This window comes from Python bivittatus, unplaced genomic scaffold, assembly GCF_059951505.1.
Source record: "Python bivittatus isolate LINGU-HERP-01145 unplaced genomic scaffold, Pbiv_v1 ctg000750_np1212, whole genome shotgun sequence".
Classification (NCBI taxonomy): domain Eukaryota; kingdom Metazoa; phylum Chordata; class Lepidosauria; order Squamata; family Pythonidae; genus Python; species Python bivittatus.
Window position 1 is genome coordinate 271,231 of NW_028277102.1, and position 22,440 is coordinate 293,670.

Genomic DNA, 22,440 nt, shown 5'->3' on the forward strand with positions numbered 1-22,440 from the left:
CAGTTGTAGAGTGTTAGCCACTATGTAGGTATGTAGATCTATGGGTTATGTAGTTGTAACTAATAACCAAGTAGTGTACCTCTTCTCTGAGAGTTTTTGGCTAGAGACTTTGTTTTTGTGGATAAGTCTTGGATGCTGAATATATGAGAAGAAGTGTTTTTTCCTGTATTTTGTATGCAACTTGTATTTTATGGAGTTTTGCATTTTTATCAATAAACAACCAGATAGTATATATTTTTCTGGCTGAGTTTCTTTGGAGAACAAGATATGGACATTGCAGTTTGCATACCTATCATGCTGGTGTGTATTTTTTCCTTGGGCAAAGGGTTTCTGGGAGCACTGCTGTACTCTGCTCAACATAGCATTCTCTTCTCAGCCAAATCACTTTATGTTCTTAAGACAGTGCACTGGTCTAGCTTGCCTCTGTATAAATCCAGCACCGTCAGGGATCAATAGCCTGTGCTGGGCTAGGGAACGGCCTAAAATTAAGACGACCAAGGTTCTGCTGGTACATCAAAATGCAGGCTCGCATTTGTCCGCCACAATAATTCCAATTTTGCTTCCTGTCCAAATATGAAGAAATGTCTGCTAGGCTCTTTTGGAACTAACTCTGAGTTAAGGCATCAGGTGCAAATGCAGTTCATGAAAGCCGATGCCTTAAATAAAAGGGTTAGTGAGGCTACCGGACTCTCTCTAAATTTTGGCTGCCCTGGGTTAATGCAGCTCTCTTCCTACACGGTCCAAATATGAAGCTTGCTGGGGTAACTCCCGAGTTTGGACAACTCCTTGTAACCAACAGAGTTTGGCTAAGTGCGAGTAAGGAGTTTGTGAGGTTGCTGTATTACAATTCCTGGGCTGGGATTGCTGGGAGTTGTAGTTTAACAACCTGTAGAAGACTATAAGTTCCATGCTCCTGGGCCTAGTGTACAGGCCTGGCCAAAGGTTTTGAGAATGACACAAAGATTAATTCTCACAAGGTCTGCTGCTCCAGTGTGGAAGACGGCAGCGTGCATATATTCCAGGATGTTACGAAGAGTGGTCAGATTAATTGCAATTAATTGCAAAGTCCCTCTTTGGCATGAAAATGAACTTAACCCCAAAAAAACATTTCCACTGCATTTCAGCCCTGCCACAACAGGAGCAGCTGACATCATGTCAGTGATTCCCTCGTTAACACAGGTGTCAGCATTGACCAGGACAAGGTTGGAGACCACTCTGTCATGCTGATTGAGTTAGAACAACAGACTGGAACTTTAAAAGGAGGGTGGTGCTTGAAATCATTGTTCTTCCTCTGTTCACCATGGTTACCTGCAAGGAAACACGTGCAGCCATCATTGCTTTGCGCAAAAAGGGATTCACAGGCAAGGATATTGCTGCTACTAAGATTGCACCTACATCAGACATTTATCGGATCATCAAGAACTTCAAGGAGAGGGGTTAAATTGTTGTGAAGAAGGCTTCAGGGCGCCCAAGCAAGTCCAGTAAGCAGCAGGACCGTCTCCTAAAGGTGATTCAGCTGTGGGATTGGGGCACCACCAGTGCAGAGCTTGCTCAGGAATGGCAGCAGGCAGGTGTGAGTGCATCTGCACGCACAGTGAGGTGAAGACTTTTGGAGGATGGCCTGTTGTCAAGAAGGGCAGCAAAGAAGCCACTTCTCTCCAGGAGAAACATTGGGGACAGACTGACATTCTGCAAAAGGTACAGGGATTGGACTGCTGAGGACTGGGGTAAAGTCATTTTCTCTGATGAATCCCCTTTCCGATTGTTTGGGGCATCCGGAACAAACCTTGCCCATAGAAGAAAAGGTGAGTGCTACCATCGGTCCTGTGTCATGCCAACAGTCAAGCATCCTGAGACCATTCACATGTGGGGTTGCTTCTCAGCCAAGGGAGTGGGCTCAGTCACAATTTTGCCTAGGAACTCAGCCATGAATAAAGAACGGTACGAAAACATCCTCCAAGAGCACCTTCTCCCAACCATCCAAGAACAGTCTGGTGACAAACAATGCCTTTTCCAGCATGATGGAACACCTTACCATAAGGCAAAAGTGATAACTAAGTGGCTTGGGGACCACAACATCGAGATTTTGGGTCCACGGCCAGGAAATTCCCCAGACCTTAATCCCATTGAGAAGTTGTGGTCAATCCTCAAGAGGCAGGTGAACAAACAAAAGCCCACGAATTCTGACAAACTCCAAGCATTGATTATGCAAGAATGGGCTGCCATCAGTCAGGATGTGGCCCAGAAGTTGATTGACAGCATGTCAGGGCGAATTGCAGGTGTCTTGAAAAAGAAGGGTCAACACTGCAAATATTGACTCTTTGCATAAACTTAATGTAACTGTCAATAAAAGCCTTTGACACTTATGCAAATGTTTGTACTTATACTTCAGTATACCACTGTAACATCTGCATGAAGATCTTCCAACACTGGAGCAGCAGACCTTGTGAGAATTAATCTTTGTGTCATTCTCAAAACTTTTGGCCAAGGGTGTATATTTTGAGTGCTATGATGCAGGAGGAGCCAACTAGATAGAGTACCTTGCCTCTAAGTGGGAAGCACTGGATGTAGATTAAGTGAAGCTCCTCACAGCTTAAAGGTCATTTATTATAAATCTTCTGTTTTCTCCAAAGCTCCTGTTCCCCATTTTTTCCCCACAACAGCCTTGTGAAGCAGGCTAGCCTGGGGTCCTACAATGAATCTCCATAGCTGAGTGGAGATTTGAAACTGAATAACAGAATCAAGCAAGGATAGTCTCACTTTATTCACACAAATTTTATTTCTAGGTGCAAAACAAGGGAGGGGATCAATCAAATTTGACAGATTTGACTTTAAGATCACCAACAATAGAGAAGAATTCCACTGTTTCCACTTCCATCCTATTTGGGAACTTGACTTCGTGGCCCCTGGGCATTTTCACTATCACCTCTTTGGCATCGAAGTAGACAAAGAGCTGGAAGAAATTAAAAATAAAGTCCTTTGAGAGAAATCTTACATAGTTTATTATACTGTTAGATGCTGTAAAGGTCGTGAGAGAGAACACCAGTCTGGTGTAGTGGTTAAGGCACCAGGCTAGAAACCAGGAGATTGTGAGTTCTAGTTCCACTTTGAGCCAGTCACTCTCTCAGCCCTAGGAAGGAGACAGTGGCAAACTACTTCTAAAATCTTGCCAACAAAACTGCAGGGACTTGTCAAGGCAGTCAGCAGGAATCAAAAACTGACTTGAAGGCACAAAGATCATGCACAAAAGAATAAAGCTTTCAAACCAAATGGTAAAGCATTAAAATTAAGTCAAACCATAATACAAAAGCTGCAGGAGTGTTCAAACTCACTAATCTTGCCCAACTTTAATCATGGTTTACTAGATTAATTTAGGCCCCTGGATTCACACAATTAGACATGCCACTAGAGGGCATTTTTCTTTGCTAGCATCTAAAGATCCTCCAGTTTTGTGCAACCCAGATAACATAGGCACCCCAAGACATTTAGCTTACCCCAAATCTAACCAAGGTTAAAACTACCCATGTTAACAAACTAAAACAGTGTTGGGTCATTTATGGGTCAGCATACTGTGGGAGCCCAGCCATTGTCTTAGCACACTGAATGAGTCAGATGGTCTTAAAGCTGTATGACAGGTAGTCCTCAGTTAATGACCACTCATTCAGCAACTGTTCAAAGTTAACAATGGCGCTGAACAAGGAGACTTGCAACCCTTCCTTGTAGTTGAGGCCACTGCAGTGCCCCTGCAGTCACATGATCACAATTTGGGTGCTTGGTGACCGGTTCCCAATTATAACAGTTGCAGCATCTCATGGTCACGTGATCGCCATTTATGACCTTCACAGTTGGCTTCCAACAAGCAAAGTGAATGGGGAAGCTGGCAGGAGGTCATGTGATCACAAATGGCAACCACATGATGTCACACTTAACCACAACTGCCATCATAAGTTGGCATGGTCATGTGACATCACGCTTTACAACCGTGTCGCTCAGTGACAGAGTTGGCGGTCCCCATTACCACTGTTAACCAAGGCCTACCTGTATAGTTTATTTGGTCAAAGCAAGCTGTGAACACAGTAATTCTGTTTGTCAAAATGGGTTTAGCATGCTGAATTAATCCGGCCATTGGCTCCCTATGTCATGCTCTAAGCATGCAGGAGCAGAAGAGTCATTGTGGCAAAGCAATGCAATTTTGGAACCCCTCTGACCAGAAGCTGGAAGGAACCTTTAACTTCAATTAGCCCTTCTATCTGAGTTCTTAGTCACTGGTGTGTATCTTAAAGCTGTAATTCCTGTCTTTATGAAACTAGTGGAGTGGGTCATCCAGAGTTTGTGGAATATCATCAATATGCTTTATGATGCTTATCCAATTCCAAGAATTGCCTGAGGTTGATAAAGAGCTGGACGAGGGAGGATAAATTAAAAATTAAATCCAGACAAAACTAAGTTCATTGATAAATTGGAAACAAGATTTTGAGCGTAAAGTTCACGTATTTTGGCTCAGGTTGCATTTCCCTAGAAGGATCATGCAGGGAGTCTGGGAGTGCTCCTCGAGCCCCAGGCGTCACCGGAGCTGCAGATGTCGCGCCTTCGCACATCACATCAGCTGCATCCTTTCGTAAGCCAGCTGGATTTAGCAGCTACAACCCATGCCTTTGTTACTGCCCATCTTGACTTCTGCAATGTGATCTCGGTGAGGTTCCCCTTGTGAAGTGTCCAGATGATGTAGGGAACAAATAAAGGTCTAAAGCCCTTAGGCCTCCCAATGGCTTAGGAGGCTGATTAGCTCAGGACCTGAAGGGGTCAAGCTCTTCAGTTCAGCAGGAAAGATGCCGGTTTTGTAAAGTCTCATCATTTTGTAGAGTCTCATCTTTCTGGCACAGAAGCAAGGGGTTTCTCCTGAGTTACTCCCAGGCAAAGGAATGCATAGGAATTGCACTGATCCTCATTTGCTCAACCCTTAGAAACTCTACAAAGATGTGTTTTAAATTCAATGATTTCAGTACTTTCTCTTGTTAACTTCAATCTGTGTTTTTAACCTGACATTTTATTCTTTTAACATTTTGTTAGCCACCTTGAATGTTCACCAGGTGGGGCGTGAATCAAATAAGTAAATACAACAAACCTTGGTTAAAAACTCTCCTACCGTTTCAAAGGAACCCAACATCCAACTTTAGACAGCACAAAGGCAATTGCAAATTAGTGTACCATGTCATGTAAATTTAACCAGGCATTCTTGTATTGGTGAACCAGCAGTGTGGTAAAGTTAAAAAAAAAAAAAAACATGTTGATCCTTCTTTAATCTATGAGACATTAACTGGCTTCAAGGAGAGCCATTCTCCCCAATATCAACCAACACCACCAATCTGTCCAACTATATCAGTCTTTCTGTCTATCCTGATAAGCTATGCTTTTACTTTGATTAGTTGTCGAGTTCAGCTTTCTTCAACCTGGTGCACTCCAGGTCTGGTAGCCATGCTGGAGTTTGAAGTCAACACATCAGGGAGGTACCAAGTAGAGGGGAGACTAACAATAAATTTCTCTTACCTTGATGTCTTCCCCCTGATAAAAAGGGAACTCTGACTCCCGGAGCTCTATACCCCATTCTCCACATGATTTGGAATTGCAAACAACGGTCCTAACATCCTCCTGACTCTCGAAGCGAGGGTTGAAATGAAGGATCAGCTCAGACTCATCCTGTCCCAAGTTGAGGGCAAAACTAGAAAGAACAAATGTTGGCCATTTGTTGATAGTCCAAGAATTCTATTGTCCTATTTAACCTTCCACACCCACAGGTATGTGTGCAAGTAGAAAAATTAACGAAACCATAAAGATGGGAGGTCCAGAGCAGCCCTACTTGTGAGGCTGCTCTGGGCTTTCATCTTTATTTCCTAAGACCACGGGGGAGAATTAACCCTTTCTCTTCATGACTAGAAAATGCAGCCTGACTCCATTCGAATAACTACAAAACAATTACCCCAAAGTAATTTGGGACCTGATCCAGAAATAACCAATTTATGAAATCATACAACGTGCTGGGTCTTTGAGTAATTCAAAGGTTAAGCCTGATGTGCCAATGCACATTCTCATCCTGTGTGCTGGACAAATTTTAACCCTCTGCCCTGAGATCAGTGTTTTTCAAACTTGGCAACTTTAAGATGGGTGGACTTCAACTCCCAGAATTCCCCAGCCAGCCCCAGGGCTGGCTGGGGAATTCTGGAAGTTGAAGTCCACCCATCTTAAAGTTGCCAAGTTTGAAAAACACTGCCTTAGATCATGCCTATAACTCCACATGCACAGATACAAGAAAACCTGAATTGCAAGAACATTTTTAAACTTAGCCTTTTTCCAGGTCAAGAATCAAAATGGTCCACTGCCTCTGTGTTTTAAATAGCATGGAAATATAGCCCTTGAAGCAATTTATATTATTTGGTATTTGTCCCTTCAGGGAATACCATCACTGTATAATCATACAAAGGCAGTTTATTATGATTTTTTAAAAACTACCCAGGTTCTCCAAAAAAAATCACAACAAAGAGATGATACATTTAAAGGACATGTTGAGGTCCAGCTATCCACTAAACAAAAATGGATTCACAGTCCTTTTATTATGGAATGATTCAACCCAGCATCCACCCAACCCAATATTCTTCATAGTGTAACTATAGTTCTATTATTGACAAACCTTTTAGCATTCATTTCTATCTTGCCTTTCACTTTGATGCAGTCCCCAGACCTGATTTTCACATAAGCAACCAGCTGCTAAAAAAAGAAGAGTGCAGGGTGAGAATTGCCAAACTTCCAGCCCAAAACAGAACATTTAATAAATCAATATTCTGTGGTTACCTCAAGGCTACAGATGAGAATTGAAAGCACAGGAAAAAATCAGGAAAGAAAACCTCCCCCAAGGAGGTGTTTTTGTTCTTTTCTGTTCATAAGACATCTATATAAAACTACATATAGAATTTTTGTAAGCAGCAGACAAGCTATATTAGGTATTTTTCAAGTGCATTTTTTTAAAGGAACAGTTCTTTTCACACCAAAAAAGCATTTGGTCCTCCTTCGCTCTTAGATTTGCTTCCCTCGTTATTTCTAATTTAGAGATCAAAAAGTACTAAAAATATATTTAAAATGTACACATTTCAAATTCTGAAAGTGCTTTTTTTCAGAAACCTAAGATTGTTTTTCCCCCAGTTCAGAGTTTCCAGAAATTTTCCATCTTTAGTATAGACTGTGACCGAGTTCTCACATCACACTGTTTTATTTCACATGGTTTAATGAATAAACCACAATTGGCTAGATTGTACATCATGCTGACCCATTTGCTAGACATTGCAACTTACAAATGGTTGGGTTCCATAGATTAAGCCAAAACTAAGCAAACCCAGTTATACTTTAGCATAATGTGTGAAGCCAGTTTCATGTAGGCTAAGTTGCCTTAAGCTTGATTCAGTTTGCTTATGGACAAAGTTATCCTGGGTAGAAAACAACTAGCACAGATAACTTTCCATAAAAGTTTTATGTAAGGAAAAGAACAGAAACAAGCTTGCAATTCAGTAGAAGACCAAAGCTGTGCTGAAACCCAGGAGATCAAAAAATTGGGACAATTTCAGATTCTTCAGCTTAGAAAGTACAGTACAACATGTGAACGCAAAGAGATGCATAGTACAAAGTTTGTACACATATCTGTGCACACCACAGAGAAAAGGAACAGAGAGAACATTTTCTCCCTTCCTTACAACCAGAAGCCAGGTTTAGCTAAGGAGGCTGACTAGTGGGAGATCTAAGACACTGGAAAATAAGTATCTTTTTTGCTGGCTCCATAATCCAAGTTCCGTCGCACGTGGCAAGGCTAATATTCAATCCACAGCAGCTTTCAACAGGGACTGGACAAAATTATGGAAAAGCAATGTTATCAGGCTGGATAATTATCCATTATCCTCAGCCTCTGAGGCGCTAGAGACTGTCCCACCAGGACTGTGCAACAGGAAGCAGGGTGCTCTAGCGTATCTTTCTCCAACTTGGGAGAACCCAAATCTGGCCAAGATGGACCACTTCCTTGAATGTTCTCTTCAGGATAGTTTAATGTGAGTTCCAATATCACTTTTGCACTTCTGAGGAAATGCTATATATATATATTTTACACAAAGTCCTAAACCAGTGTTTCTCAACCTTGGCCCCTGGCAGATGTGTGAACTTCAACTCCCAGAATTCCCCAGCCAGCAATGCTGGCTGGGGAATTCTGGGAGTTGGAGTCCACACATCTGCCAGGGGCCAAGGTTGAGAAACACTGGTCTAGGCAATAAAACCACATTACTCCCATCACCTTCCTTCCCCAACTTCTGCACGCCAGAAGAAATGCATCGCCGTTTCCACTCACCACTGCCATTGCTCTTGGACTCCTCCGAGGGATCGCACCCTGAAAAGCAAACCAGCCCCCCTCAACTGTCCCAGGGAGTTTCCCCGCCCTCTTGAAATAGCTTTCAGCGGCAGGTGCTTTCTCCCACCAGCCAATCAGGACTGAACCGCTGAGCCCCAATTAAAGAGCGGAGAAGAGAACGGATCTGTAGCGTTTTGCAGGTGGGCATGAGCGTTCATCAACGGAGCCGCGAGAGGGCGCGAAATAGAAATAACAGAAATGATGAATATGTTTGCAAACGTCCCACGCCGAGCCCTGCTTCTCTGCAGCTCTCTCGCTGCTGGACAGAAACCTGTCTTAGGGACCCTATGCAGGGAAAAGTCCATTTAGACTACAACTCCCAGAATCCCTCTTGGTCATCCCCGGGAATCTATGGCCGCCGGCTGAAGGAGAGCCGCAGGACTACAGTTCCCAAGCAGCCGTTCGGCGCACGGCCAACCCACGTGCCATTCTGATTGGTGGGCAAGAGAGTAGCGCATTGAGGATTGGCTGCCTTTGGGGCGGGGGCGGGTTTTGCAGCGCTAGGGCGCAAGGAGAGCGGTGAAGACCTTTAGGAGGGGGGCGTTTACGCAAAGGGATCGAGCTTTACTCAGGTCGCATGTGTCAGTCATTCCTATTAAATAGAGGAATTGCGGTGAAGCCTGTGGAGAGACTGCAGCCCAGAATAGCAAGCGTAGACATTGCAGGAGAGTCTCATGGTAGCCGAAAATATTGGCACCTCAGCTGAAAACTTCAGCTAAGTATTCGTGGATAGGAAAAGAAAGAGAAGCAGCCAGCATTTCTTTAAAAAAAATGTTTTCTGATTTGTAGTTCCTCTCAAAAGATGAGTGCCGTAATTAAGATTTCTCACAAGGCGAGCAAAGAGCAGCTTAATTCAGATTTGCAGATTTAGACTGTCACCCATTCATATTTTTCTTGGAGCAAATCCACCGAATCCCTGAGAGTTACATGCATAGGATTGTGTCTTAAGTGCTCCAGGAAGGGATCATATTAGCTCTATATTCTGTATAGCTCTTCAGATGCTGTTAATTCTACTTTTTAGTGTCCAAGCAGCCTCTTGCTGCATCCTGTCCCTGATACACTAGATCAGTGTTTCTCCACCTTAGCAACTTTAAGGTGTGTGGACTTCAACTCCCAGAATTCCCCAGCCAGCCCTGCTGGCTGGAGAATTCTGGGAGTTGAAGTCCACACTCCTTAAAGTTGCTAAGGTGGAGAAACACTGCACTAGATGTCAATAGCCAGAGGTCAACAACAACCACCTGAAGATGTTAAATATCAGTGCTGCACCCATTGACAACCACCTTCATTAGAGCACTAGCCACCTCACCTCACTGGTCAGCTTCAATCTGTCAAAATTTCAGATTCATAACAATAAACCCCCTTTTGCAACTTGCTGTGGAAATGCACAAGCATGCCAAAATTGCAGCTAGTTTACTCAACACAGGAACCTTTGGGCCTCTGCGATTGTTTTCTTGCGCAACTTAAAAAAATGAAAAATTACTGGCCATACATTTCAGTTCAACCCATTCGCCCAGCAGTCTTTCCTCACTGTAATTCAACGGAAGGGAGTGTTCAAACTGTCTAGCTAAAGAAAGAACCTCAGTGTCTCCATAGTTAGAGACAGTATCAAAAACGTCTATGTGTTTTTATATCTCTGGGCATTTCTCCCTGTCAAATCTTTGGTGCAGGTTTTCCACCGCAGTCAGAATAATTTTTTACTCTGTCAGCTTGGAATCCTGAAGGAGATTCTGCCGGGCAAGATTGGTGTTTTCCAGGGTGGCATTCACTCACTGGAATAGCCTCTCTTCTTCCTGAACCACTTTCAAGAGAGGCTTGTAAAAAAAATACACCCATTTTAATGTTGTCAGTCGCTCATTGGCCTGAGTTCGTATGTCACACTGAGCCGAATTCTTGTGAGATAGTCAAATCCTACAAAGATCTTTGTGTCATGAGATTCTGAGATAAAGAGCGTTTTTATTCCCCCTCCCCTTCTTAAAATTAACTGTTCAAGTTTTATTTAAAAAAGACAGGAAGGGCTATGATATTGCCCAAATTTACTTGATGGTGCCCACCGCCTGGTAGGGGACGCGGTGGCGCAGCGGCTTAATGACGCTGAAATGGTCGACGCTTCAGCGGTTCGAGTCCAGCCTTCGCGTTAGCAGGGTGAGCTCCTGTTTCCTCCCCAGTTCCTGTCAACCCAACAGTTCGAAAACTCACGTGAGTAGATAAATGGGGACTCTCACTCCGGTGGGAGGAAAAATGCTGGTGGCGCCTTGCAAAAAGGAATTGGGAGCAGTTGCCGGTAAGCGCGAAAAACCGCACGCGCCCGAAAAGGGCGTGAAGCAACGGAAACCCCGCCTCCTGCACTCGCCAGCTGGGCTCTGCCCTAGGAAGGAGGCTCTGGCAAACCACTTCCGAAAACAGTTGCCTTGAAAACTGCAAGGACTCGTCCAAGCAGGGTCAGCAATGACTGAGCGCAGACAAAAAAAAAAAAAAAAACCCACCGCCTGAGCCCAGTCTTAATGTGATGTGTGAACCAACCACTTTGTGTGTTATGTCCCGGCTGTCAGTCCCTGCATGTCAATCATTTGCATGTCTGCAGGAGGTAAACTGGTCTACATATGTCAAGCCCCCTACAATCCTTGTTCCCAGGGTTCTAAATCACCCAGAGGAACTCCAAAGACTGAGCAGGTTTGCTGCAACAGAAGTTCTGCTTCCAACATCTAGAGAGCAATGAAGCTACTACTGTAGTAACAATGCCTCCCCCAAGCTATCTGTCTCGATCTGCAAACCACTACATTTTAACCCTGGTGTTTTGAATAAGCCACAGCCCAGCTCTGAACCATAAAGCCAGTTTTCAAATGGCTGAGTTCACAAATTGTAATCCATCATGGGTTTGGGTTTGACTCAGGATATGCGCGAACCGAGCCAATTCTGATCTTCTGATTAGAAACCCAGGGAAGAGAATGGAAATGACTGGAGAAGTCTATCCAGATGAATGCCTAGGATGTTCCCGAGACCTACCCTTCTCACAGTCCTAGGCCGAGCAAGTGGGATGTCATGGAAAGTGGCAGGCACGAGGCAGGATCCTTTGAGAATTAGGAACATCTTGATCCACTAAAAGGCAAGGGCAGGGCAGGGCAAAACACTCCAATGCAATGTTTTGCGAAGGGCAAGGTCATCTCATATTGTCTATGAGTGGTCATTTAATGAACTTAAATCTGGAATATAGTCTTGTATTCAACAAGGAATCCAAACTCTGCACCATGAACCAGTACCCACTGTAGGTGCTCTTCGAGAGACACCTTCTCAAATTCTTAGGTGAGGAGCTAAAATAAAGTCTTTATTTTGTGATCCATTTTTGTCCAAATTTATCCGTTTACTGGAATTGTTTAAGATCTGTATCCTATATTTGTTAGGAATGCATGCTCTCAACGTACTGTGAAAAAAATTTCCAAAGACAGAGGCAAGTGAAATCTAACCACCTCCTATAATCTGGAATCAGTTCTTTAACCAGGTAGGCTACGCTTTCATAATTCTCCTTCATGACCTCCTTGTACATCTATTTCTGCTTGCACTCCAGCAGATCCCACTGGCTCTTTGTTAAGTACATAGCCCCATCCTCAAATATCAACTGTCCCTGGAAGAGGAAAAAAAACAAAACCCAGAAACAAAGCTTCAGTCATTCTATCTCCTGATTGTACTCCTAAGCAGATGGTCAAGGTTTGTAGCCTAGAGCAGCCGAGTCCAGTCTGGTGTTCTTCAAGTATGCTGGGCTTCTAGGAGTTGAAGATTAACACATCTGAAGGGCACCAGGTTGAGGGAAGCACAGCACAAAGGTTTTTGGATTGCATCATAAACTGGGATCCTAGCTCTTTTCCAACCTCAAACACATCCCCCCAAATCAGTGGCTGAACAGACCATCTTAATCATGTCCAGGCAGTCTCCAGGAGTCCAAAAAAAAAAAAAAAAAACCTGACTCAAGGGTGCACACACACACAATGCACACACACAAAGCATCCAGCTAAGGATTCTGGGAGTTGGAGTCCAACACATCTGGAGGACTGCTTTAAAATAATAGCTGCATAAAGCAGGTCTGTGACCCCCTTCCCAGCATAAACGGTGGATGTTTTCAAGATAAAATCTTCTCTGTAATGTTGGGAGCCAACTCACTGAGAGATATTGCTTTCCTTATACAGACAGGCCAAAAAAATCTCACAGAAAGGAACAATGGGCAAGAGATGGAGGGGAGTTTTATTTCAACACACACACACACACAAAAGGTTTTGCATAATACAGTATTGGACAAAGCAAAAGGGCTGCAGGAACAGATAGGAATGGATGGAATGGAAAATTGGCTCAAAAAGGCTGGGATTTGGGACAGCAGGAATGTGTTGGTTAAGCCAGGTATTCTGGAGACTTTCGCACCTCTTGGAATTCCTCTCCAGCGTTTCAAATGCAAGGTGTCTTCCAAAACACCTGCCTCCTGCTAGCATCATTTATTGATATTGGTTATTTAATTCGTATGCCTCTCTTCCTATCTATGAAACAGGTGCCACCAGAACGTAGCCAATTCCACTCAGGGAGCCCATCCACCATCTCTCCTTCTGCCCAACGCTCCTCCTCCATCCCCGCCCCCTTCTCCTCCTCCACACCCCCACCGCAGATTGCCCAGTTCTGCTAGAACTGCCTCCAGTCCAAGAAAGTGAAAAAGCAACATTAGTCCTGATCCCACCACTTTCAAGGCCAATAGCTAAAAGAGAGAGACTGACTTAAAGGAGGGCCTCAAGAAATGCATCTTCTTCAGTGCTCCATCCACCCCCTGCCTGCATCGCCCAAAAGCCACACAGGTCCTTGTGGTCTGGAAGGCTCTAACCTTCAGTCAGCTCCAAATGCCGCGTAGGGCTCAGAGAATTCTCCAGGCAAGCACTGTCCCGTTCTCTTTACCAGTTCCCCAGTCCATGTGGTTCGCCCTCCTCCAATCATCCAAGCAACTAAAGCGCAATGGCACGACTAGCCACAAACCATAAGTGAAACGCATTGGGTTGCTGAGATTCGCAGTGCCCCTCCCATTAGCTGTGCTGAAAGCATCAAGGCACTTAAGCCTAGTCCTGGGAAATTCAGGGAGTTGTAGTGACTCCTGGCGCTTCCCTTTTTGCACCATTTCGATTTAATTGGACACATAGATGCTGTTGGTGACACTCTGTTGCTAAAAACAGCATCCATCCCTCCATCCATCCATAATATAATTTGATAGTAATATCTATCAAAGTATCTATCACCTCCCTGCCTTCTGTGAGAAATCTAAGGGGGCAATCTTTCAGTTAAGTGACTGGAAAGAAGTATGAGAGCAGTGGCTGAAAGCACCCCACAGCCATTCATACGGACAAACCCCTTCTCTGTACCCCCTGCCACAAATGCATCTCCCAGTCTTGCAGACATGTTTACATAAAGTGTTTCAGGTTTATTTTAATGATCACTGGTACCATTGTTAGAATATGTTTACAATGAGGAAAGATGGCATAGGATAGGTCGTAATGCTGGTTCCTGTGAGTAGCTGGCTCCTGTCAGAATAAACAAGTGAATATGTCATGAAGCAAAGGAAGACATATATTTTATGTATAGAAAAACACATGTATAGTAAGATAAAATGCCCTTTGTTTTAGCTGCAGATAAAGAGACTTCTGCTTAACCATAAATAAGTTTGCCATAACTTTAAGATAAGGAAACATCTGTATGAAAGGAAGATGTTCATGCTGATAGAACAGAAACTATTGTAATAAGCTGATGCATTTCATTCTGTTAATATTGATTGGCTAAACTTTAAACTAAACGACCCATAAAGTGGATGGAGAATCAATTCCTTTTGCAGCCACCCACCCAAAGACACCTTTGGGTGAATAAACATTCTCTGACCTCCATCGATCATCTGGTTTACTTTAATCCCGGCTTGGGAAATGAACAAAGAAAGGAAGGAAGGGGTTAATCCTTCTGACACCATGTACATGTACTTTGAAGTTTAGAAACTTTGACTTGAGATTGGTAAATCATTTTCATTAAAATCATAAAGTGAGAAGTATTTTTTTACTGTTGAAAGCCCCAGATAATTATCTGTCTTGAATTGTCCTGCTTATTTTGATTAATAACTGTTATCCTTAAGCTCAGAGAAAGGCCTTTCTTAACTCATGCCAGTGACAAAACCTCCGATCACAGACATGGAAAGCATTTTCAATTATTTAGTTCCTCTCCTGTGCTGGTACAAGTAAATTTAGAGCCAATGGCGGGATAGTAATTTGAAATATGACATTATATTCCCCCAAAGTTCTGCTCTGTTATTCAAATGAACGCAGCCCACCTCCTCCCCTGAGTATGCAAGTTTCAATAAGTTCACGTCACACACATGAACTTTCAAAAATACTTTTTAGCTGCATGATTTAGATGTATTTAAAGCAGCATTTGTCCAGAGTCTCTGTGTACATTTGAGAGAGAGAGAGAGAGAAATTTCTGACTTCAGACATCTAGAATTCTCAGTTTAACCCATGGGATGGAGAGCGGGGTAAGTCAGAGACCAAAATCTACAGGCTATGATATTCTCCCAAACTATGGAGAAGCTCTTACAAAGCTCACGAATGCATAAGGAAAAGAGATTCCAGAAAGGCTGGAACTGCAGTGATAGAGTTGCAGAACCACTTAGGCTGCTGATGCTCTCTTAATGATCCAGTGGCATCGATGCATTTCCTGAAGTAAAGACATGGGTTGGACTGTTTCAGTTCAGATACAAATGCTGATCAGCAAAAATAACACAAAAGGAGTTGTATAGCCCTTTTTCTAGCCGGTGTTCCTGTTACTAGAAAATGAGATGCTATCCATATGAATTATGGCCCTCTACATCTCTCCAGATCCCAGCTACTCCTTCTTTCTGCAATCCTGAGGTGGAGCACTGTTTTTTACTTCATAAATCTTGTTTGCAGGAATTAAGAAGAAAACCTGAAATCTTCCTACGTGGCAATATACCTCACAGTTTGGGAAAACATGAGAGGAACTGGGAAAGAGCAAAGGGAGAACAATTACCAGAAGCAACAGTTCTATGGAATTGGAGGGAGGAAGAAATGAGCCTGATGGCTTAGCATGTTTAGCCAGGTGACTTCACCTGGCTAAAACACATACCTAATTTCTGCAAAACTTACTGGAAAGGACGATCAGCAGCAACAGGAGAGGTGAGAGCATTAGCAGTATTTGTAGCACCGTTGCAGGATATGGATATAGCAAAAGCATTGTAGGCCACTGGAATTTCATACTGTACAGAGTATGAAGAGCTAATCTAAAGCATGGTGTTGGCTAGGATGTGCTGGTGAGGAATAGTAGCTTAGAGGGATATACAATTACACTGTTAACAATTTGACAGGAAATCCAACTTCTCTTCAATATATCAACAGCTCACAAATCAAACGGGATGGGCATAAAGGTGATGATGCTCTACGCTAGAAATATTCCCTCACTAAATATTTGTAATTCACCGTTCCCTCATGCCAATTCACACAGAGTGCCCAAGACCCAAATTCCCAGAATTTCCTGTTACTTGGAATTTTCTCTTTCAAGTTAAATACAATATATTTCTAACCCAAACAGTTAAAACACATTATTTCTTTAATTAATGATTTAAAAGTATATTGACTCAAACAGTTCATCTTCCCTCACTCCTTATGAACATACTCGAGCTGAGCATTATTGTGAAAAAAAACTGCATGAGTGATAGGTAATATTACATTTATAATTTAGGATCTGGGATTCTACCAGATTAATTCAGTGATTTCAACTTAAGTATTTCTGATATAATCATATCTATTTCTTTTCTTTAATTCTTTACTTTTTCTTATACCATTCCTTCCCACAATTTACTCCTTTCTATCGGACCAAAGAAAAACTAAATTCTCAACCTTTACATTTTTAATGGTTTTTTTTATTTTTAAAAAAGAAAAAAAAAGCCCCACAAAATCATGACATTCAAGTTGGCTACTGAATGTATCTGTCACAGTCTGTGTTTCTGGGAATTAACAGAAATTGTTTTATTATTTATTTCAACCACGCACCAGAAATGAGACTAAAAATCAGGCTGAAAGTGACAAACAGTCCATAGGGGACTTCACCAAAATCAAAGTATGAGCAGCCCTGACTGGGGTAAAGGAAGTTTCAGGGAAGGATCCTGGGCACCTGGATACAGAAGATCAACGGATAGTTTTGACCGGGCTCTTGAAATTGCTGGCGGCTTGAAGCTGCAGCTGATAAGCCATAGGGTGGATCTTGAATCCATAAAGTCTGAAATATAGAAATGAAGGAGTTAAAATAAAGTGGGATGGGGAGGAAGAATTAAAAGCCTTACCCAAATATATACCTTGGTGAAGGTTGACTTTGTCAGATTTCTGTGTGAATACTCCGTTCAAATAAGGAATCTTAGATTTTTTTAACTGTCAAGTTTGATAGAAGTGGGAATGGACCCAATGTTATACAACAAGCCTCAGGAAAGTAACTTTGGCTTAAGATTTCCAAGGATAAGAAAAGCACAGTAAAATCAGGGTCTCCACTGACTGTGGTTTAGAAGAAAATAAAATATTCAGTATTATTAATTCTCTGATAGCATCACTGAAGCAATGAGCATGAAACTGAGCAAACTCCGGGAGGCAGTGAAGGACAGGAAGGCCTGGCGCAATACGGTTCATGGGGTCACGAAGAGTCAGACACGACTTAACGACTGAACAACAACAACAAAGTCTCAAAAAGGGAACATTCTCAGATTTACTTTGTGATTCTGGTTTTTCAGGTTTAGTTTGAGGGAAAAATATATATATAAAAATATATATAAAATCCTGCCCCATAATGATAAACTTAAAAGTTCTTATACTTCTCTATTCTTTTTCTGGCAGCATAGTATCTCAAACTGAGTTAGGAGTAGGAAGAGAGTTGTTCTTGTATTCTGTACCTCATTTATTCAGAGGATCAGTTCCTTATAAGCAATTAAAATTGGATCTAACAATAACACAGTATTTGGTATAATACCGGATATGTTTCCATTCTTATTTACAGAATAATTGTTTAAATTGTTGTAAGAACTACCAGTATCCGCCTTTGTTTTATATATACCGGTTGTTTCCATTTCCTTCCCCTCTTTTTACTCTGTCACATTGTCAACTGCCTCTCTTACACCCGCGTCTGTCTATCCTCTCAGCTTCTGGCTGGCTGGCTGGCTGCCTTATAAGGAAGCATCCCATTAACCCTTTACTTCCATTCTACCGGTTCATCACATTTAGCAATGAATTTGGTCTGCATCTCTTCCTAAGCAAAATACTGGGAAGCAACACAGTCCAGCCCTTACACAGAGTCTGATACTACTGCTGAACATGGCCACCTTTCAGCCCTCACTGAAAGGGAGTCTCTGGAGACCGTAACAATAATGCCACAGTCTCTGCTAGTACTGAAATGGGAATTTATGAGCTCAGAGGACAGTGGCAAGTAACACTGGCCCACGCAAAAAAGTAGGCCTGTTTTCAAGTCTTCTTTCCAGCACCACAGAGGTTCCTGCTTTGTCTGAGAAGTCTCTAGCACAGCTCTATCCTTAATACTGAAGGGGTCCTCCATTTAGGGAACCACACCTTTTCTTCTCTGGGTGGCAGCAATATCATTAGGGATGACTGAATTTCTATCCCATATACTCTGTTACACATTGGATGGGGTCTTACCTGGGCACAAACTGATTGGCTGGCCGCTTCGGCCGATACTCAGGATGCACCATGAACAACATGTGGGGAAAACCAGTTCCAAAATAGGCACCATCTGTGTGATGATGGCGGGAAGATTTGGGAGTATAGACATCCATACACTTGGGGCAGTACAGTTTGACCATAGCTTCCCCTGGGATATCAGATAAACCTAACAATGAAGACAAAGTGCAGTTAAGATAGAAGTTCAGGAATTAAATTAGTTTAAAGAAGTTACTTGATATGACTTCTGGAACAGACTTACCAACCTGGCTTCCACCAACAGTCCCAAGATCTAAAAGTTTGCAGGTTTCCAAAACAGATGATTCAAGAATTTAGTTCTAAAAGAGCCTGAACTGAAAGCATCCTACGGTTTAATCTGTCTATTATTTCGCCCTGATCCTTAAATCCAATTTTTTTCTTGATCTCGTCCTATAAAATAGACCCTATGTTAGCTCTGAATCACTTCCTCCATGATATAACATACTCACCAATGGGCAGCATAGGCTGATTCTCACAATAAACTCGAGGGCAATATCCAAAGTCTCCTTGCTGGTATTTCTCAAGCTAGAAACAGGGAAGGAAAAAAAATATAGAAAGTGGAATCTTTCCATAAATTGGAAAGGAACTAATTCGCTGGCTTCAGAGATTAATCAGAGAAATCACTAAGGAACATCAGAATGAATCTGCAGTAGCCAGTCAACTCAATCACCTAGATGAATCTGTAGTATACATTAAAAAGTTGCTCTCTTTTAGGTTTCGTAATCTCTGGCTGGGAACAACAGTCCTGGAACATCAAAAAATAAATTACAGGGTGCCTGCTTACTAAATAGTATGGATAATTACCATCTGGGCAATACCACGGTTTGTGAGGATATAGCGGGCATGAATGAGTCCATAGAGCATTTCAGCTGCCTGTTCAATCAAGTCACTCTGGTTAGGATTATCCTCAAGCTCTTCATCTGCAAGAGAAACGGAAGGAAGGGTTCTGCTGCAATGCACAGTGGCACTGAGAGGAAGAGGAAGAGAGATGTGCTCTCCTACTGAAGCATTATCTCATACCAATTCTACACTGTGCCTCGCTTCTAGTATTATGCATTTACTTATCCAGTGTTTTCTTAACCCTGTCTTTCACTTTGTTCCTGCCATACTAAATTGTAATTGTAATTCACAATGTAGCACAAATGGAAAAATATATTTTGATAGATTTATTTTAATAAATTAAGATCAGAAACAGTTCACACAATGAACATGCTAATCACCCTCAGCAGCCACTCGTTAACAACCCAATAGAAGAAAAAACCCTGCCTAACCCCCAGGAAGATACACACAAATTCTGACACCAAAACAAGCAGCCACTCATTAACCCACCCACCCACCCCCTTCAGATCTCTATAAATACCCACAAAAGGGTCACATCATCCTGGGCACAGAGAGAACTGCTCCTGTCTGTGCTCCTGCTCTCTGAAGATGCCGGTCACAGATGCTGGCGAAACATTAGGAAACAAAACTTCCAGAACACAGCCCGGAAGACCCACACCAGCCATAAGATCAGAAACCTTTGAATTAGTTACTGTATCTCAAACATGACAGGTGTCTATGTCATTTCTCAGATGTTTCAAATCAACATATTTAAAACAAGATTTTCGTATCTTTGCTCCGAAGACATGTTAATTAAACAAAGTTTGTGAAACATTTTTAAAGCAAAATGTTTCAAAACTGGACAGGTAGTTTATATTTCTCCTGTTCCTTCCACATTGTTACTGTTATTCTTAACATGCCTCAAAATCTTTATTTTCTAATTCTGTACACATTAGCATCAGAGAACGAGCCGAGTTGGTGCAGTGGTTAAAAGCGCCAGGCTAGAAACTAGGAGACTGTGAGTTCTAGTCCTGCATTAGGCATAAAGCCAGTTGGGTGACTTAGGGTCAGTCCCTCTCTCTCAGCCCTAGGAAGAAGGCAAATGCAAACTGCCTCAAAAATATTGCCCAGAAAACTGCAAGAACTTGTTTACATAATTGCCAGGAGTCAAGACTGACTGAAAGGCACAAAACAAAACATAGAGGAAAACAAGAGACAACATTTGAAATTTGAGTGCTCTGCAGAAAGTTGGTAGAAAACTGGAAAATAATTTTAAAAATCCTCCCTTTGGGAACTGGAGCAGGATTCACTGCAGACTACCAGGCCTTCGGAGAATTAATATTTATGAAGACAGCTGAACAGAGGAATATGCTGGTTAGTAACAGCATACTATATAACCTGTGACTTCTATTCTTATTACATGAAACAGAAAAAAAGTATGCAAGGCATAATTTCTGGAATTCTTTCCAATCCCTTTACCAGCTGTTGCCATGGGAGGAGCCTGTATTTTTTTCTGTTAGGAAGTAATGTGTCATATGCATGTTTCTACTTTCCCCACACACTGCATCTATGCGTGTCCACTGGGACGTGGGGCCCAGGCTGCATACGTTCTGCTCTCAGTCATGCGACTGGGAGGAAGAAAGGACGAAGGCCTAGGATGGAGCAGTCAACAACATTCCTAGCTGCTGCCCAACCACATCTCCCAAAATTGGTGGAATATTTTCTTGAATATTTTCCTTCAAAACTTTAAGCTGGATCCAGCCCATTTTTAAGTTCAATCTTCCTTTCGTTGGCTTTCTGTCCCTAACCTCCACACACCAAACTTGGTTCCATTCTGTTTTGTTTTCAAGAGTGATTCTGGTGACAGATAGACAAACAAGACACAATTCCAACTGTTGAATTGGAAAGAAGAAAAAAGATGCCTGAAGACTTTCAATCCCAACATTTTCTACCTTGGTTAGCAAAAGCTTCCCATATGATCAGCCTGCGGCAATTCATCATGTTTATGCTCCTGGTAGCATATCCTAGTAGCATATGCTACTTGAGGCCAGTAGGATATCCAGTGAGCCCTGCTCTATATATAGTAATGCATGCCCTGACTACAGTTTCACCAAAATGTCTTCTGAGTAATGTCAACTGTGTATCTGCCAAGTGCATATTGCCAGCATGCATACCAGCATCAGCCAAGGGTGGGCAGCCCACAGGCATAGCAGGGTCAAGAGGTTAGAGCCTGCCAACTATGTTTTCAGAAGTCCCTGTGATGTCAAGTAACCCACGATACAAACAGATTTAGATCATCATTTCCTACCTGGTTCTAAATCAAGGATCATATCCAAAGCCTGGCGATAGTGGGGAACTTGTTCATTGAGGCCAGTTAAGTTGAACTTGTCTTGGATGTAATCTTCATCCACCTGAAAACAGATATAAAGCACTAGAAACCAGGATCAACTGATCTTGACTTCTCAAGGACCTGTAGTTTACTTTGCTTTCTCAAGCTCCCTTGAGACCCAAGTACAGTAACACATTTCTAAAATTGCCTGACGCTCCTATTTATTTAAAACCCTATTTATTCTCTCTCAAGGCTTTGTTCAAATCACATCCTTAAAAAAAAAAAAAAACCTCCTAATTTCCAGCCCCCACTGCATACACAACTCACAACTTCCCAACTCACCTCACAGAAGAACTCATTGCCACGCAAACCACAAAACCAGGAAATCCACGATACCTCCTCAGAGCTACTCATCTTCCCGTCCTCTAGATAAAGAGAGGAACAGAAGCATCCTCAGTGTTTACCAGCTACCGCTCACAAATTCTTTGTGAAAAACTCCCTATACAAAGCACTCTACAGACATGATTTTCAGTTCATGCTCCCCAGCCCTGTTTTACGCCGGCCGATAAACTACCGTCTTGCATCTGTGCATGGGAACCAACGCTACATAAGAATCCCATAAGCTGTTTCTTCTTTGTCAACAGAAACCCACTTCCGACTTATCACTAAAAATGCTTTTTTTTCAGAACAGTAATATCTACCCGTACCGCACCATTTTGCAAGAAACGTGCGGTCGACACTCTTCCTTCCTTTTTTTTTTTCCTTTTTTTTTTTTAAACTCCGGGCTCACACCATCTCCGCCGCCCCCAACCCCCACCTCCGCTCTTCCCTGAACCTTGTCCGGGGAGCTCCATAACCTGACCATTCCTCCCCTGTGTGTTCTGGGCAACAACTCCTTAAACCTATAGCCCAATAACTCACCCCAAAAGGCACAACTGCCTCAAGGAGAGGGACGCGGGGCGCAAGCAAGCAAGCTTCGGACCGGCAAGGCCTCTGCCAGCATCAACAGCGCACGCGCTAGATTCGCCGAGGAAGCGGCATCACGGGATTGCAGTACTTCAGAGTAAGGAGAAAATGGA

The 22,440-nt window shown here is 42.6% G+C and overlaps 2 protein-coding genes across 3 annotated transcripts; both read right to left on the reverse strand.

The window, feature by feature from the left end:
• Window positions 1-2,754: 2,754 nt before the first annotated feature.
• LOC103067589 (16 kDa beta-galactoside-binding lectin-like) lies at window positions 2,755-8,779 on the reverse strand. 2 transcript variants are annotated; one of them, XM_025176616.2, is made up of 4 exons: window positions 8,381-8,779; window positions 6,686-6,759; window positions 5,548-5,719; window positions 2,755-2,953 (listed from the first exon to the last, which is right to left on the reverse strand). In XM_025176616.2, the coding sequence occupies exons 1-4, from the start codon at window positions 8,387-8,389 to the stop codon at window positions 2,807-2,809; spliced, it is 402 nt and encodes a 133-aa protein (XP_025032384.1). In that variant the 5' UTR covers window positions 8,390-8,779; the 3' UTR covers window positions 2,755-2,806. The 2 variants fall into 2 exon arrangements, with proteins under 2 accessions (XP_025032384.1, XP_025032383.1); XM_025176615.2 differs by having other exon boundaries at window positions 6,686-6,762.
• Window positions 8,780-16,357: 7,578 nt separating this feature from the next.
• On the reverse strand, window positions 16,358-22,440 carry CSNK2B (casein kinase 2 beta). The gene is made up of 7 exons (XM_007443742.4): window positions 22,283-22,440; window positions 21,704-21,786; window positions 21,341-21,443; window positions 19,018-19,133; window positions 18,663-18,738; window positions 18,154-18,343; window positions 16,358-16,735 (listed from the first exon to the last, which is right to left on the reverse strand). The coding sequence occupies exons 2-7, from the start codon at window positions 21,773-21,775 to the stop codon at window positions 16,645-16,647; spliced, it is 648 nt and encodes a 215-aa protein (XP_007443804.1). The 5' UTR covers window positions 21,776-21,786; window positions 22,283-22,440; the 3' UTR covers window positions 16,358-16,644.

Excerpts from the sequence above, each read along its gene's own strand:
- LOC103067589 (XM_025176615.2), bottom strand. Across the intron at positions 5,720-6,685 it reads ATAGAAATGAATGCTAAAAG|TTTTGCCCTCAACTTGGGAC; the intron begins GTTTGTCAATAA and ends TGTTCTTTCTAG. Across the intron at positions 2,954-5,547 it reads ATCAGGGGGAAGACATCAAG|CTCTTTGTCTACTTCGATGC; the intron begins GTAAGAGAAATT and ends AATTTCTTCCAG.
- CSNK2B (XM_007443742.4), bottom strand. The coding sequence starts at position 21,775 with ATGAGTAGCTCTGAGGAGGTATCGTGGATTTCCTGGTTTTGTGGTTTG. Across the intron at positions 19,134-21,340 it reads GATCCTTGATTTAGAACCAG|ATGAAGAGCTTGAGGATAAT; the intron begins GTAGGAAATGAT and ends TTTCTCTTGCAG. Across the intron at positions 18,344-18,662 it reads TCAGCCTATGCTGCCCATTG|GTTTATCTGATATCCCAGGG; the intron begins GTGAGTATGTTA and ends CTTCATTGTTAG.